This window comes from Phacochoerus africanus, chromosome 5, assembly GCF_016906955.1.
Source record: "Phacochoerus africanus isolate WHEZ1 chromosome 5, ROS_Pafr_v1, whole genome shotgun sequence".
NCBI lineage: Eukaryota > Metazoa > Chordata > Mammalia > Artiodactyla > Suidae > Phacochoerus > Phacochoerus africanus.
The window spans coordinates 30,377,208-30,391,013 of NC_062548.1; the positions used below are offsets into that span (position 1 = coordinate 30,377,208).

At 50.2% G+C, this 13,806-nt stretch overlaps 1 protein-coding gene across 1 annotated transcript in view; it reads left to right on the top strand.

Moving 5' to 3' along the window:
• The window catches only part of SYT17 (synaptotagmin 17), a 76,747-nt gene that overhangs the window by 13,802 nt on the left and 49,139 nt on the right, over positions 1 to 13,806 (top strand). The window contains exon 5 of the mRNA XM_047780408.1: positions 4,116 to 4,735. Within this exon, the coding sequence (XP_047636364.1) occupies positions 4,116 to 4,735 (620 nt within the window). The remainder of the gene's footprint in view (positions 1 to 4,115; positions 4,736 to 13,806) is intronic.

The window sequence follows — 13,806 nt, forward strand, 5'->3', positions numbered from 1 at the left end:
TTTTTATTGAACTGTAGTTGATTTACAATATTGTATTCGTTTCAGGTGTACAGCAAAGTGTTTCAGATATATACATATATAATATGTATGCATATTATACATATAGTATATATATGTGTGTACGTATATTCCTTTTTCATTTTTTGTCTTTTTTTTTTTTTTTCCTTTTCTAGGGCCGCTCCTGCAGCATATGGAGGTTCCCAGGCTAGAGGTCGAATTGGAGCTGTGGCCGCTGGCCACAGCCACAGCAACGTGGGATCCGAGCCACATCTGCGATCTACACCACAGCTCACGGCAATGCTGGATCCTCAACCCACTGAGTAAGGCCAGGGATCGAACACACAACCCCATGGTTTCTAGTTGGATTCGTTAACCACTGACCCTGAGCCACGAAGGGAACTCCTTTTTTTTTTTTTTTTTCGCTTTTTAGGGCCACACCTGCAACATATGAAGGTTCCCAGGCTAGGGGTTGAATCAGAGCTACCGCTGCCAGCCACAGCCACAGCAACTCGGGATCCGAGCTGTGTCTGCGACCTACACCACAGCTCACCGCAACGCCGGATACTTAGCCCATTGAGTGAAGCCAGGGATCGAGCCTGAAACCTCATGTTTACTACTTGGATTCGTTTCCGCTGCCCCACAATGGGAACTCCGGTCTATTCTTTTTTAGATTCTTTTCCATTATCGATTAGTACAAGATACTGAATAGAGTTCCCTCTGCTATACATACCCACTGGATTTTGAAGCCAGTATGAAAAAAAGAGAATTCAGAGTGTCTCCCCAAAATGTTTTTATAGTCTTCCAAGTTGAAATGATTATATTTTGGACATGCGGGGTTAAATAAAATCTTAAAATTCATTTCACCCGTTTCTTTGCACTTTTAAAAAATTGGGGCTCCCCCAAAGCTTTGTTATCTAGAATTTTTGGCTCGCCTTTTGTCTTCTCTTAGCGCTGGTATAGATGATTCCTAAGTCCTCACGCCCAGGTCCACACAGAGATGCCTCTGTTTAGCACACGGTCGATTAGAGTGCACTCAAGCACTGGCAGAGGCTCACGATTTTAGCCAGTAAGACGGGTATTTGGGCAAATAACAAGAATGCCGGGAGTTCCCTTCGTGGCTCAGCGGTTAACGAACCTGACTAGGATCCATAAGGATGTGGGTTCCATCCCTGGCCTCACTCAGTGGGTTAAGGAGCCAGCATTGCCGTGAGCTGTGGTGTAGGTTGCAGACACGGCTGAGATGCTGTGTTGCTGTGGCTGTGATGTAAGCTGGCAGCTATAGCTTCGATTCCACCTCTAGCCTGGGAGCTTCCATATGCTGTGGGTATGGCCCTAAAAAGCAAAAAAAAAAAAAAAAATGCCATGAAAGAACAAATAGTACATATCCTACTAATACAAGAAATCTCATAGTCAGACTTCTTTTTTTTTCTTTTTTATTGGTTTACCATGTTGTGCCAATCCCCACTGTACAGCAAAGCATAGTCAAACTCCCAAGCGCAGAGAGTAGAATGTGGTTACCAGGAGGAGCTGGGACCAGGCGGTGTGGGTTTCACCTACGCCAGATGGTTCTAGAGATCCACTGGCCAGCATCACGTGTAAAATTAACAGTACTGTGCTGGGTACCTAAACATTTGCTAAGATAGTAGATCTTGTCTTAACACACACACAAAATGAAACACAGAAGGCAGGAGGAAACTTTTGAAGGTGATGGATATGTTTTAAAAAAAAAATTTTTTTTTTATCATAGTTGATCTAGTTCTGTCAGTTTCTGCTGAAGAGCAAAGTGACCCAGCCATACATATATATACATTCTTTTTCTCATATTATCTTTTATCGTGTTCCATTACATGTGATTGGACATAGTTCCCTGTGCTACACAGCAGGACCACATTGCTTATCCATTCTTTTTTTTTTTTTTGCATTAAAAAAAATTTTTTTTTTAATTTTTAAAATGATAGTTGATAAAGGTAATGACATGTTAATGGCATAGATTGCGGTGACATTTTCATGGGTGCATACTTACCCCCAAGCTCATCAAGTTGTGCATATTAAATAGGGACTGCTTTTTGAGCTTTTTGGAGACCTACACACCTGGCTGAGGGCTCATGGGAAGCAAATCCATGCCAGCGCAACTGGGGAAGGTAGATTGGGGTGAAATTACCAAGGCCATGATCTCTCTTTTCTGAACCAGAGCTCTGCGGTTTTCTGCCTTTTCGAAGAATTCCCTGTGGGTGTCTTCCTGCCTCTTCCTCGCCATCTCCCCTGATCCCCTGCCGCAACTCACACCCCCTGGCTGTCTAGGCTCTGAAAATCACCCACATGCTAAAGTCCTCCGAACCCTAATTTCTCTAGCTCCCGTTTCCAAAAACCCCTAAGAAAAGCCCTTCTCCACTACAGGGTGGCAGTCATTCCCAGACCACCCCAAGAGAGGTTTAAAAAAAGGGAAAAGAATGTACATGTATGGACAGCTTTTGGTATGTCAATCATGCCTCAATGCATTGCTTTAAAAAAGAAGGATGTGGCATTCCCGTTGTGCCTCAGTGGGTTAAGAACCCGGCACAGTATCCGGGAGCATGTGGGTTCGATCCCTGGCCTCGCTCAGTGGATTAAGGATCCGGTGTTGCTGCGTGCTGTGGCTGTCGTGTAGGCCGGCCGCTGCAGCTCTGATTGGACCCCTAGCCTGGGAACTTCCATATGCCACAAGTGCGGCTGTTAAAAAGAAAAAAAAAAAAAAGAAGAAGAAAAAGAATGCCATAAGGTCACTGTCAGAATAGAAGGATGAGCAAAGATTGGCTGATGAGCCTGGGAGCAGTGAACGCTGCTGGTTGACGGAGAGGGAGAGGCACCCTGTCCGTGACAAGATGTGAATGTGATCCTTGAAGATGTGTAATAGTTACCATGTAGTGCCTCTCACCATGGACACGTGCTGTGCTGAGCCCTCTCTGTGCATCGCTCAGGATTCTTCATCACAATCTTTGAGATGGGTGCTGGGATGCAGAAACCCGGGGGTGTGAAATGTGCCTCGAGTCACATGGCTCATTACTAGTGAGTCACGTGGCTCACTAGGAAGTATCCATGTTGGGACTGGACCCGGGCCCGCCAGCCTCAGAGTCCACTCTGCGAAAGTGGAGGCAGTATAGGCTAATGGTTAGAGCCAGACAAACAGGACTAGTAGACTCTGGTCTTCTTCTCTTACTAGTTGTGTGACCTTTGGTGAGTTAGTTTCTATTTCCCAGACTCACAGACATGGAGAACAGATCTGTGGTTGCCAAGAGGGAAAGGAAGGGAGTGAGATGGATGGGGAGTTTGGGATTAATAGATGCAAACTATTGCATTTGAAATGGATAAGCAATGAGATGCTACTGTATAGCACAGGGAACTATAGCCAATCACTTGTGATAGAACAAGATAGAAGATAACATGAGAAAATGTATGTATCTGTATGACTGGGTCACTTTGCTGTACAGCAGAAATTGACACAACACTGTAAAACAACTATGTTTTTAAATTTAATTTTATTTTTTGTCTTTCTGCCTTTTCTAGGGCCACTCCCACGGCGTATGGAGGTTCCCAGGCATAGAGGTCCAATCGGAGCTGTAGCCACCGGCCTACTCCAGAGTCACAGCAATGCGGGATCCGAGGCGGGTCTGCGACCCACACCACACAGCTCACGGCAACGCTGGATCTTTAACCCACTAAGCGAGGCCAGGGATCAAACCCGCAACCTCATGGTTCCTAGTTGGATTCGTTACCCACTGAGCCATGACGGGAACTCCAAACAACTACACTTTAATAAAACAAAAATTTTTTACGTTTGTTTCCTCCTCCGTAAAGTGGCGATAACAGTCACTAGCTGATACCTGGTGAAAACGAGATGACGCCGTAGATGCAGGGTGTTTAGAACAGTGATGACGGTGATGAAGATGGCTGTGCCCACACACGGCCTCTTGCAGAATCAATGAGAGGATTTCAAGGAGTAGGGCGCACACGGCCAAGGGCGTCACGAAGCAGACAGAACCATGTTCAAATCTAGGCAATGTTGCCGATCTCATAAATTGGCCCTTGTTGGGTCCTGTCCTTCGAGGTGTTCACTGTTATTTCTGATGGGCGTGTAGGTCTCGAGTCCAGACGACCCAGCTCCCCTCTCATCGATATTAAACCCATCGAGTTCGGCGTTCTCAGCGCCAAGAAAGAACCCATCCAGCCCTCGGTGCTCAGGCGGACCTATACCCCGGATGACTATTTCCGGAAGTTCGAGCCCCGCCTCTACTCCCTCGACGCCAACAGTGATGACGTGGACTTCCTGACGGACGCGGAGATCCTGTCCAAGTACCAGCTGGGCATGCTGCACTTCAGCACCCAGTACGACCTGCTGCACAACCAGCTGACGGTGCGCGTGATCGAGGCCAGGGACCTGCCGCCCCCCATCTCCCACGACGGCGCGCGCCAGGACATGGCGCATTCTAACCCCTACGTCAAGATCTGCCTCCTCCCGGACCAGAAGAACTCCAAACAGACCGGGGTCAAGCGCAAGACCCAGAAGCCTGTGTTCGAGGAGCGCTACACGTTCGAGATCCCCTTCCTGGAGGCGCAGAGGAGGACCCTGCTCCTGACCGTACTGGACTTTGACAAGTTCTCGCGCCACTGTGTCATTGGCAAGGTGGCCGTGCCTCTGTGTGAGGTCGACCTGGTGAAAGGCGGACACTGGTGGAAGGCGCTGATTCCCAGTTCTCAGGTAAGGGCTGGGTTGGCAGGGCTTCCTCCTGGGAGCTTTGTGAGAAAAATGCTTATTTTTGGAGTTCTCGCGGTGGCAAGGGGATCCTGGGGGTTTCTGCAGCGCCAGGATGCAGGTTCGATCCCCAGGCTTATCCCTGGCGGGGCATGATAAAGGCGTGAAAGGATTAAAGGCGTGAAAGGGTTAAAGGATCTGGCATGGCCGCTGGGGAGGTCGCACCTGCAGCTCAGATCTGACCCCTGGCCTGGGAACTCCCAATTTCTGCGGGGTCGGCCAAAAAATTTAAAAAAAAAAAGTTATTTGCATCTCTGTATTTAACTTTTATTTTTTTGCATTTTTCAAACTTTTGATTTTGAAATAATTTTTGATTCACAAGAAGTTGCAAGATGAGGACAGAGTCCTGTGTGTTCTTCATCCAGCGTCCCTGGTGATAAATCTTACGTGGTCTGAGGGTCTTAGCAATACCAGCAAAATGACGTTGGTAACTAAACTACAGGGCTTACACAGTTTTCACCAGGTTTTTTTCACGCACCACCCCGTGTGCGTGTGTGTGTGTGTGTGTGTGTGTGTGTAGTTCTATCAAATTTTATCACATGTATACATTCATGTAACCACCACTGCCCTGGGAGCTTTTTGTCACTGATGCTGGGGTATTCACTAAGGAGAATGACTATCCAGGATATGAAGCTATCAGTCATTTTGACTTTAGAAATTGATTGGGGAAAAATAAAATGAAGGCTGAAGACCGGGATGATAGATGGATGATTTTTAGGCGAACTGTGAGATGAGCTTCCTTTCTTCTTCCAGCCCAGGGATGTGCAATTTTGGCTGCTTGGGGAGCCCCCCTATGGAGGAGGCTTTTTCTCCAGTGGGCTTTTAGGGTCCCTCCCTTGGGCATTCTGTGGGCTGGAGGACAGCAGTGCACCCACTGTGAGTGGAAAGATGTGTGTGTGTGTTGGGGGGGGGCTTCCCAAGGGAAGGAAAACCCCCACCAGTCTAGAGGCTGGTCTCGACTGTCCACGCGCGGGAGGGACAATGGTCCTGTGTGATGCAGATGGGATATTCATCAGATAGGCAAGGTGCTTCCAAGGCTGAGCTCTGCCGGCCAAGGATTTAGTGATCCAGTATCACATTCGGGATGCAGGTATTAAACATGAGGACTGGAGGGGGTACCCCACTGTGTGTGTGTGTGTCCTCGAAGCCATCCCTTTCTTAGTATGGATCTCCCAGGAACAAGAAGACCCCTGAGGCAGAGCAAGTCAGTTAATAGGGAGGTGACCCTAGAGGGACCGTCGGGAGAGGGTAGGAAAGCCACATAAAGGATGCAGTTACTGAGCCGACCGCCACTGTGGGTGACTAGAGCTGAACCCTGCTGGGGAAACTGGGAATGCGTGTGAGACATGCTTAAGAGCCTTTCCACCTCGAGTGCCTGTGACAGTGGCAGGTAGAGAGACCTTGGACATCCGGAAATGCCAAAAAAGTGCAGGAGCTGGCGGTCACGGCCAGAAGGTGGGCATGATCTTGGCAGTGTCTGCTCTAACCCCAATCCTCCTTCCCATCACACCGTCAGGATACACTGGGTGTTGTCCAGGCATCCTCCTCGACATTGGATTATCAGAGTTTTCAACTATCAAAAAAAAAAAAAAATCATATTGAGGAGTTCCCATTGTGGCTCAGCTTGTTAAGAACCTGACTGGTATCCATGAGGATTCAGGTTTGATCCCTGGCCTCGCTCAGGGGGTTAAGGATGTGGCATTGCCGCAACCTATGCTGAAGTTTGCAGATGCAGCTCGGGGCTGGTATTGCTGTGGCTGTGGTGTAGGCTGGCAGCTGCAGCTCTGATTTGACCCCTAGCCTGGGAACCTCCATGTGCCGCTGGTGTGGCCATAAAGAGAGAAAAAAAAATTACATTGAAAGAGGGAGAGCCACCTGACACAACAAGTTCCATATTGCCAGTTGTACTCGCCACGTCGCTGGAAGGCCCTGGACGTCCTCCCCTCCCACCGCAGCCCCTTTAGGTCTTGGCTGATCTATCTCGCCAAGTCTTCCTGGGGCATCGGCCCTGGTTTGCTTCTTCTGAAAGCTGAGGCCAAGGCCAGGGCCTAGGTGCAGATCGTTAACTTAGGAGGTGATCCCAGGAAGCAGCTGTGGGGGCTGAGGGGCAGACAGGGAAGGAAGGTGCGTCAAAGGCAGGGGTGGTTCTGAAGGGCGCCATCCTGGCCCTGGGTGGGTGTGGACCCTGCCCAGGCTGGACACTGGCTGGACGGGCACCCCCAACCTTACAGTAGGGCTGGGACAGAAAAGCGAGGAAGCCCAGATGCGCCGCTCTCTGCCTGAGCCAAGATCTCACCTAGATGGGGCTGTGGGAGCCTCTGTAGTTGATGCCAGAGGAGGTCCCCACCCCACAAACTGCCTCTCCCCTTCTTCTGCATTATTTTTCTCCATGGCACTTTTTTTTTTCCTTTCTCTTTTTAGGGCCGCACCCATGGCATATGGAGGTTCCCAGGCCAGGGGCTGAATGGGAGCTCCAGCTGCCAGCCTACACGGCAGCCACAGTTACCCGGGATCTGAGCCGCATCTGTGACCTACACCGCAGCTCACAGCAATGCCGGATCCTTAACCCACTGAGCAAGGCCAGGGATCAAACCCTTGTCCTCATGGATACTAGTCAGATTCATTTCTGCTGAGCCGAAACCAGAACTCCCCTTTTTTCCTCCCCTCCTTGGTGCTTGTCATCATCTCACAGTCTGTACATTTTATTTTCTGTCTCCCCCACTAGTGTGGGCCCCCCCTGAGGGCAGTGACTTTTGTCTGTTTTGTTCACTTCTCTGTTGCCTGCTCCTGGAACAGGGGAAGAGCTCAGGGATATTTGCTGAAGGGGTGTAGGAGGGAGGAGGGAAGGGCCCCCAAAGTGAATTTCCTTCTTCCCTCCGTTCCTCCTTCCTCTCTTCCTTCTCACAGAACAAAAGGCTCTGGAGGAATTCCCTGGTGGCACAGCAAGTGTTGTCACTGCAGTGGCTCAGGTCACTGCTGAGGTGCAGGTTCGATCCCTGGCCTGGGAACTTCCGCATACCAGGGCACCATCACAAAAAAGACGAGAAAAGAAATGCTCATGGACGTTGAAAGAGGAATGGGCTCCTATTGCCCATCTCAAGCTTGCTCTGGAATTTACGCTCTTAAAGTAGGAAGGTTAGCTGGCCATGCTTGGGGGTCCCTAGAAGCCGAGCTCAAGATAGGGGTGTGGGTGTGGATTCGTTTCCTAAGGCTGCTGTGACAAAAGACTACAGACTGCATGGCTTACAGAAATTGGAGTTCCTGTTGTGGTTCAGCGGGTTAAGAACCCAGCACAGTATCTGTAAGAATGCGGGTTTGATTCCTGGCCTTGCTGAGTGGGTTAAGGATCTGGCATTGCCATGAGCTGCAGCATAGGTCACAGATGTGGCACGGATCCTGCGTTGCTGTGGCTGTGGTGTAGGCCGGCAGCTGTGGCTCCTGGGAACTTCCACATGCCACAGGTGCAGCCCTAAAAAGAAAAACAAAACAAAAACTGTAAAAATTCATTTTTTTTCCCCTGGTTGGGAGATTATAAGCCCAAGATCTTGGTGCCGGTGGGGCTGTGCTTCCTCTGAAAGCTGGAGGGACTCCTTCTTGTCTCTGTAGGTCTCCTGGGCGTTCCTTGGCTTATGGCCGCACACCCTGGTCTCGGCCTCCTTCCTCCTGTGTAACCTGCCCTCCATGCGTCTTTTCTTTTCTTTTTTTCTTTTTTTTTTTTTTGTCTTTTTGCCATTTCTTGGGCTGCTCCCGCGGCATATGGAGGTTCCCAGGCTAGGGATCTAATCAGAGCTGCAGCCACCGGCCCACGCCAGAGCCACAGTAATGCAGGATCCGAGCCACGTCTGCAACCTACACCACAGCTCACGGCAACGCCGGATCGTTAACCCACTGAGCAAGGGCAGGGACCGAACCCGCCACCTCATGGTTCCTAGTCGGATTCGTTAACCACTGCGCCACAACGGGAACTCCAGTGAGTCTTTTCTTATAAGGACATCAGTCCTATTGGATCAGGGGCCCGTCCAACCCCAGGATGACCTCATCTTCAATAATCACATGGGCAATGACCCAATTTCCAAATAAGGTCACATTCCGAGATGCTGGGGCTAGGATGGCAACCTGTCTTTTGGGGACACAATTCAGCCTGAAAGGGGATGCAGAAGAAAACCCGCGGGGGAGTGTGGGACGCTGTCTAGGTGAAGGGTGACAGCTGCGCCAGGCACGGTCTCAAGTCAGGCTGGTCTGTGGTGGGGAGGGGACTCTGGACCCTGGATCTCACCGCAGCATCTCCTCCTTCAGAGCAGGGAGACAGCCCTGCTTGTCAGTCGTTGGCAGGGAGCAGACTGGGCAATCTGATTCTCAGCCAGGTGGCCATGGGCCCCCCTGAAGCCTCTATACCCTAGAATGGTGGTTCCAAGCAGGGACACTTCTGTCCCCAGGACATTTGGCAGCGCTGGGAGCCATTGGGGTCTGGTGGACGGGAGAGTGCTGCTGGCATCTGTCGGCTAGAGACCAGAGATGCTTCTAAATGTGCCACGATGCACAGGGCAGGCCTCCAGCACAGCACTATCCAGCCCCAAATGTCCAAAGTGCCACGGGTGAGAAAAGCCTGCTGTGGGTGAAGGGGAGGGGGCTGGAGGATGGGGTCAGGGGAGCCGGGATGGTCCCTGTGCAGGGAGGAGGGGTTTTCAGGGAGAGACAGTTGTCAGAGTTGGGGGAGGGCCAAGAGGCTAGGATGTGATCTCCGGGCAGCTGCTTCGCTTTTCGTTCCAAATGTGGGAAAAGAAATACCAGTTTTGAACAAAAATCCACATCAAGCAAAACAGGCCTGCACTACAGACAGAAAAGAAAACCCCTATGCAGGGTGCCCGGGGCCAATAGAACGCTGTCCTGAAAGATTTCCACTGGAGGCTGGTGTCTGCCTTCACCAAAGCCTTGGGTAAGTCACGTGGCCCGGAGGGGGTAAGGTGCAGTTGTGTGGCATTCAGGAAATGAGCAGCTAATGGAGCTGCTTCAGATTTTGAGGTCTCATTGATCGTTGGTCCAAAAGATAGTGGAAATGAGGACACAGAAATAGGAGCATGTGGAGTGATTGACATGGTCAAAAGTTACACCGGGAATTCTCATGGCTCAGCGGTAACGAACCCGACCAGGATCCATGAGGAGGAGGGTTCCATCCCTGGCCTCGGATCAGTGGGTGAGGGCTCTGGTGTTGCTGTGAGCTGTGGTGTAGGTCGCAGACGCGGCTCAGATCCAGCGTTGGTGTGACTTGGTGTAGACCAGCGGCTCTAGCTCCCATTTGACCCCTGGCCTGGGAACTTCCCTATGCCTCAGGGACGGCCCTAGAAAGCAAAATAAATAAATAAATAAATAAATAAATAAATAAATAAATAAATAAATAAATAAATAAAACGGGCAACATGGAGTTCCCACGATGGCGCAATGGGATGGGTGGCATCTCTGCAGCACTAGGATGCAGGTTCGATCCCTGGCCCGGCCTGGCAGGTTAAAGGATCCTGTGTTGCCGCAGCTGCACCGTAGGTCTTAACTGCAGCTCAGAGCCGATCCCTGGCCCGGGAATTCCATATGCCCTGGGGTGGCCAAAAAAGGAAAAAAAAAAGGGGCAATAGTTTTGAACAGATGCTTCACAGAATATGCACGCAAATGGTCTATAAGCACATGGAAAGTGGTCGATAATCCCTCAGAGGAACAGGCTAAAAACTGAGCAAGATACTACTTCTTCACTGCTCCCACCTACCAGGATACCTAAAATTACAAAGACTGGAGTTCCCATTGTGGCTCAGCGGAAATGGACCTGAAATTGGACCCAGGTTCAATCCCTGACCTTGCTCAGTGAGTTAAGGATCCAGTGTTGCCACGAGTCGTGATGTAGTTTACAAATGCGGCTCGGATCCAGTGTGGCTGTGGCTGTGGTGTAGGCTGGCAGCTGTAGCTCCGATTCGACCCCTAGCCTGGGAACTTCCATGTGCCTTGGGTGTGGCCCTAAAAAGACCAAAAAAAAAAAAAAAAGAAGATCAATCGATATGTGATGAAGCAAATACAGCCTATTTTTAAAATATTAGTTGTAGAATTATTAACTTCATTTTAGGATCTTGATGTATTTAAAGGGATTCACGGTACAATTATTTCAGCTTCTGTATTTGATAATGGTCACAAGAAAGTATTGGGGAACGGAGTTCCCATCGTGGCACAGCGGAAACAAATCCAACGAGCAACCACGAGGTTGCGGGTTCAATCCCTGGCCTCACTCAGTGGGTTAAGGATCCAGCATTGCTGTGAGCTGTGGTATAGGTTGCAGACACGGCTCGGATCCAGTGTTGCTGTGGCTGTGGTATAGGCCGGCAGCTGCAGCTTGGATTGGACCCCTAGCCTGGGAACTTCTGTATGCCGCAGGTGGGGCCCTAAAAAGCCAAAATAATAAGTAAATAGAAAATGTTGGGGAACACGCGGCATAATATGCTGCTGACCCCTGGTGGGGAGGTGGTGCTGTGAGTGGAGTGAACAAGTGGCCCGCATGGGAAATAATTAGAAGGCAGAGTCTTTGATGCCCAGAACCAGCCCTGAGACTTTACACTCCAGCCTCAGGGATGCTGGAAATGAGGGCTCTCAAACAGAGGGGGGATTCCTGTGTGATGCCGTTGTCTTGCTTCACATGCATCGCATCCGCTGAGAGCCGTGACCTTGGCCTTCCCAAACCTCAGCCTCACAGATTCTGGTTTCCTGGGTCTGGAGTGAACCTGGGCTTGAGTGAAAGTGCGGGGGCTTCTGCTGCGGGGGGAACCGTGGACGTCATTCTGGGAAGCACTTGGGTGGCCCGTGGCAGGTAGAAAGCCTTTGGCGGTTGGAGCCGGACAGATGGGCCTGTGGTGCCGTCTGACTGCTTGGCTGCTGTGATGGCCTAAGGAGCTGGTCTGGCTGCCTCGAGAGCCCAGTAGAAGCTGCCATTAGGATTATATTTTATGGAGCCGTCGGGGAAGGAGCAGACTCAGGATAGAGTGCTTGGGTGATAATTCTGAGGCTTTTATTACCAAGCCAGATTGCCTGCGGAGGGAGAATGTTTGATTTGAGTCCAGAAGAAGAAAAATGTGCTTAGTCAAAAGTGATATTTGCACACCCGGTTGCTGGATATTTCTGTTTCTGAAAACTGCTTTCATGGGAGATTTGCTTTGTCCAAAGGAACGCCTTTTAGACCTGTGGGCCCTGTGGCTTAGGAAGTGAGGTCTGTATGTTTTGCCTTTGCTGCCTAAGATTCAGAGGTCGGAGTTCCCATCATGGCTCAGTGGTTAACAAATCCGACTAGGAACCATGGGGTTGTGGGTTTGGTCCCCGGCCTTGCTCAGTGGGTTGAGGATCCGGCGTTGCCGTGAGCTGTGGTGTAGGTTGCAGATGCGGCTCGGATCCCGTGTTGCTATGGCTCTGGCGTAGGCCAGCGGCTGCAGCTCTGATTAGACCCCTAGCCTGGGAACCTCCATATGCCATGGGTGCGGCCCTAGAAAAAGGCAAAAATAAAAAAATAAAAAAAAATTCAGAGGTGTTAGAGATCAGTGTGTTCTGGGTGTTTCCCATGTGCCAGACCCCGGGCTTGGCATGATATTTACGTTACCCCCACCAGATGGAGAGCCTGGCACCTGCGATTTACAGATGGGGACTCTGAGCCTCAGGGGGTCTAAGGAACTTAGCCAGAGTGGCACAGCCGGAGTAGAGACTTGAACTTGGGACTGACTCCAAACCCACCTCCAAAACTGCTAAGAAGTAATCTATTAAGGGATTTCCCCTTGTGGCTCAGCAGGTTAAGAACCCAACTAGTATCTATGAGGATGCAGGTTCGATCCCTAGCCCCGCTCAGTGGGTTAAGGAACCATTGTTGCTGTGAGCTGCCGTGTAGATCGAAGATGAGGCTTGGATCTGGCCTTGCTATGGCTGTAGTTTAGGCCTGCAGCGCTGATTCGATCCCTAGCCTGGGAACTTCCATGTGCTGTGGGGTGCATCCCTTAAAAAAAAAAAAAAACAACTATGAAGGTGAAAGTCCTAGCTAAGGACTTTGTAATTGACTTAGCCCACGTAACTTACTTGCTCCAGTGTTGCCACAGACTCGCCACACTCGACCTTGCCATGGCGAGGGCTCTGGGGCGCAGGCTCTTCCTCTGTCCGTCTTCCCTCTCATTCTCCTTTCCTTGGGGCAGGAGGCGCAAAGCAGATAGCAAGACCCCTGGCCTTTCAAACAGATGTCCACGGAGACAGGTGTCAGCCTGCCCTCTGTACACTGGCACCAGTTCAGTCTCAGAGACAGAATTTGGGGTGAAGCAGAAAGAAAAGCTTTATTGCTTTGCCAGGCAAAGAAAGGCTTTATTGCTTTGCCAGGCAAACTGTGCCCTCTCTTAAGAGAAGACAGGAAGGGGATTTATAGGTTTAGCTTCAAAAAACAGATCTATTGATAAGGATGAGGTTCCTGCATCCTTCTCCTGCCATAGATCATTTCAAAGTCGTCAAGGCCAGAGTCCCATGGTTTCTGATGGCCTTTGGGGTGATCATACCTTGCCCTTCCCTTGGCAGTGAAGATGGCTCCCAGACAGAAGGTTAGGGAGTGTTTCATAGGAAAAGAAACGACCAGATGCGATATCCCTCTAACTAGAAAGTAACCATTAGTAATGAGCAGTTAGGCAAGGAAGAAGCACCTCTGAAAAGCCAGTCGGAGTCAGAAGGTGGGCTGAGGCGGGGTATAGCATCATGGAGACTGTTGAACTCGTTTTTAGCTGTAATAATATTTCCTAATCGTGAAGTTTTATGTCAGCCTTTTGAGACTGAAGGGAGGCCTGGGAGGCTGAAGGAAAAGCCTCTTACTTCAAAACACAAGGACTCAGGGGCGTGTACACAGTTTCAGCATCTGATCTTTGCAAGTGACCCTCTTATCAGGCATCTCTCTCGGTTTTGAGTGGGTGGGTGGGGACAATTCCCAGCTCCTCCCCACTGGCCCAGCACCTCCCCTTCTGCTTATGGAG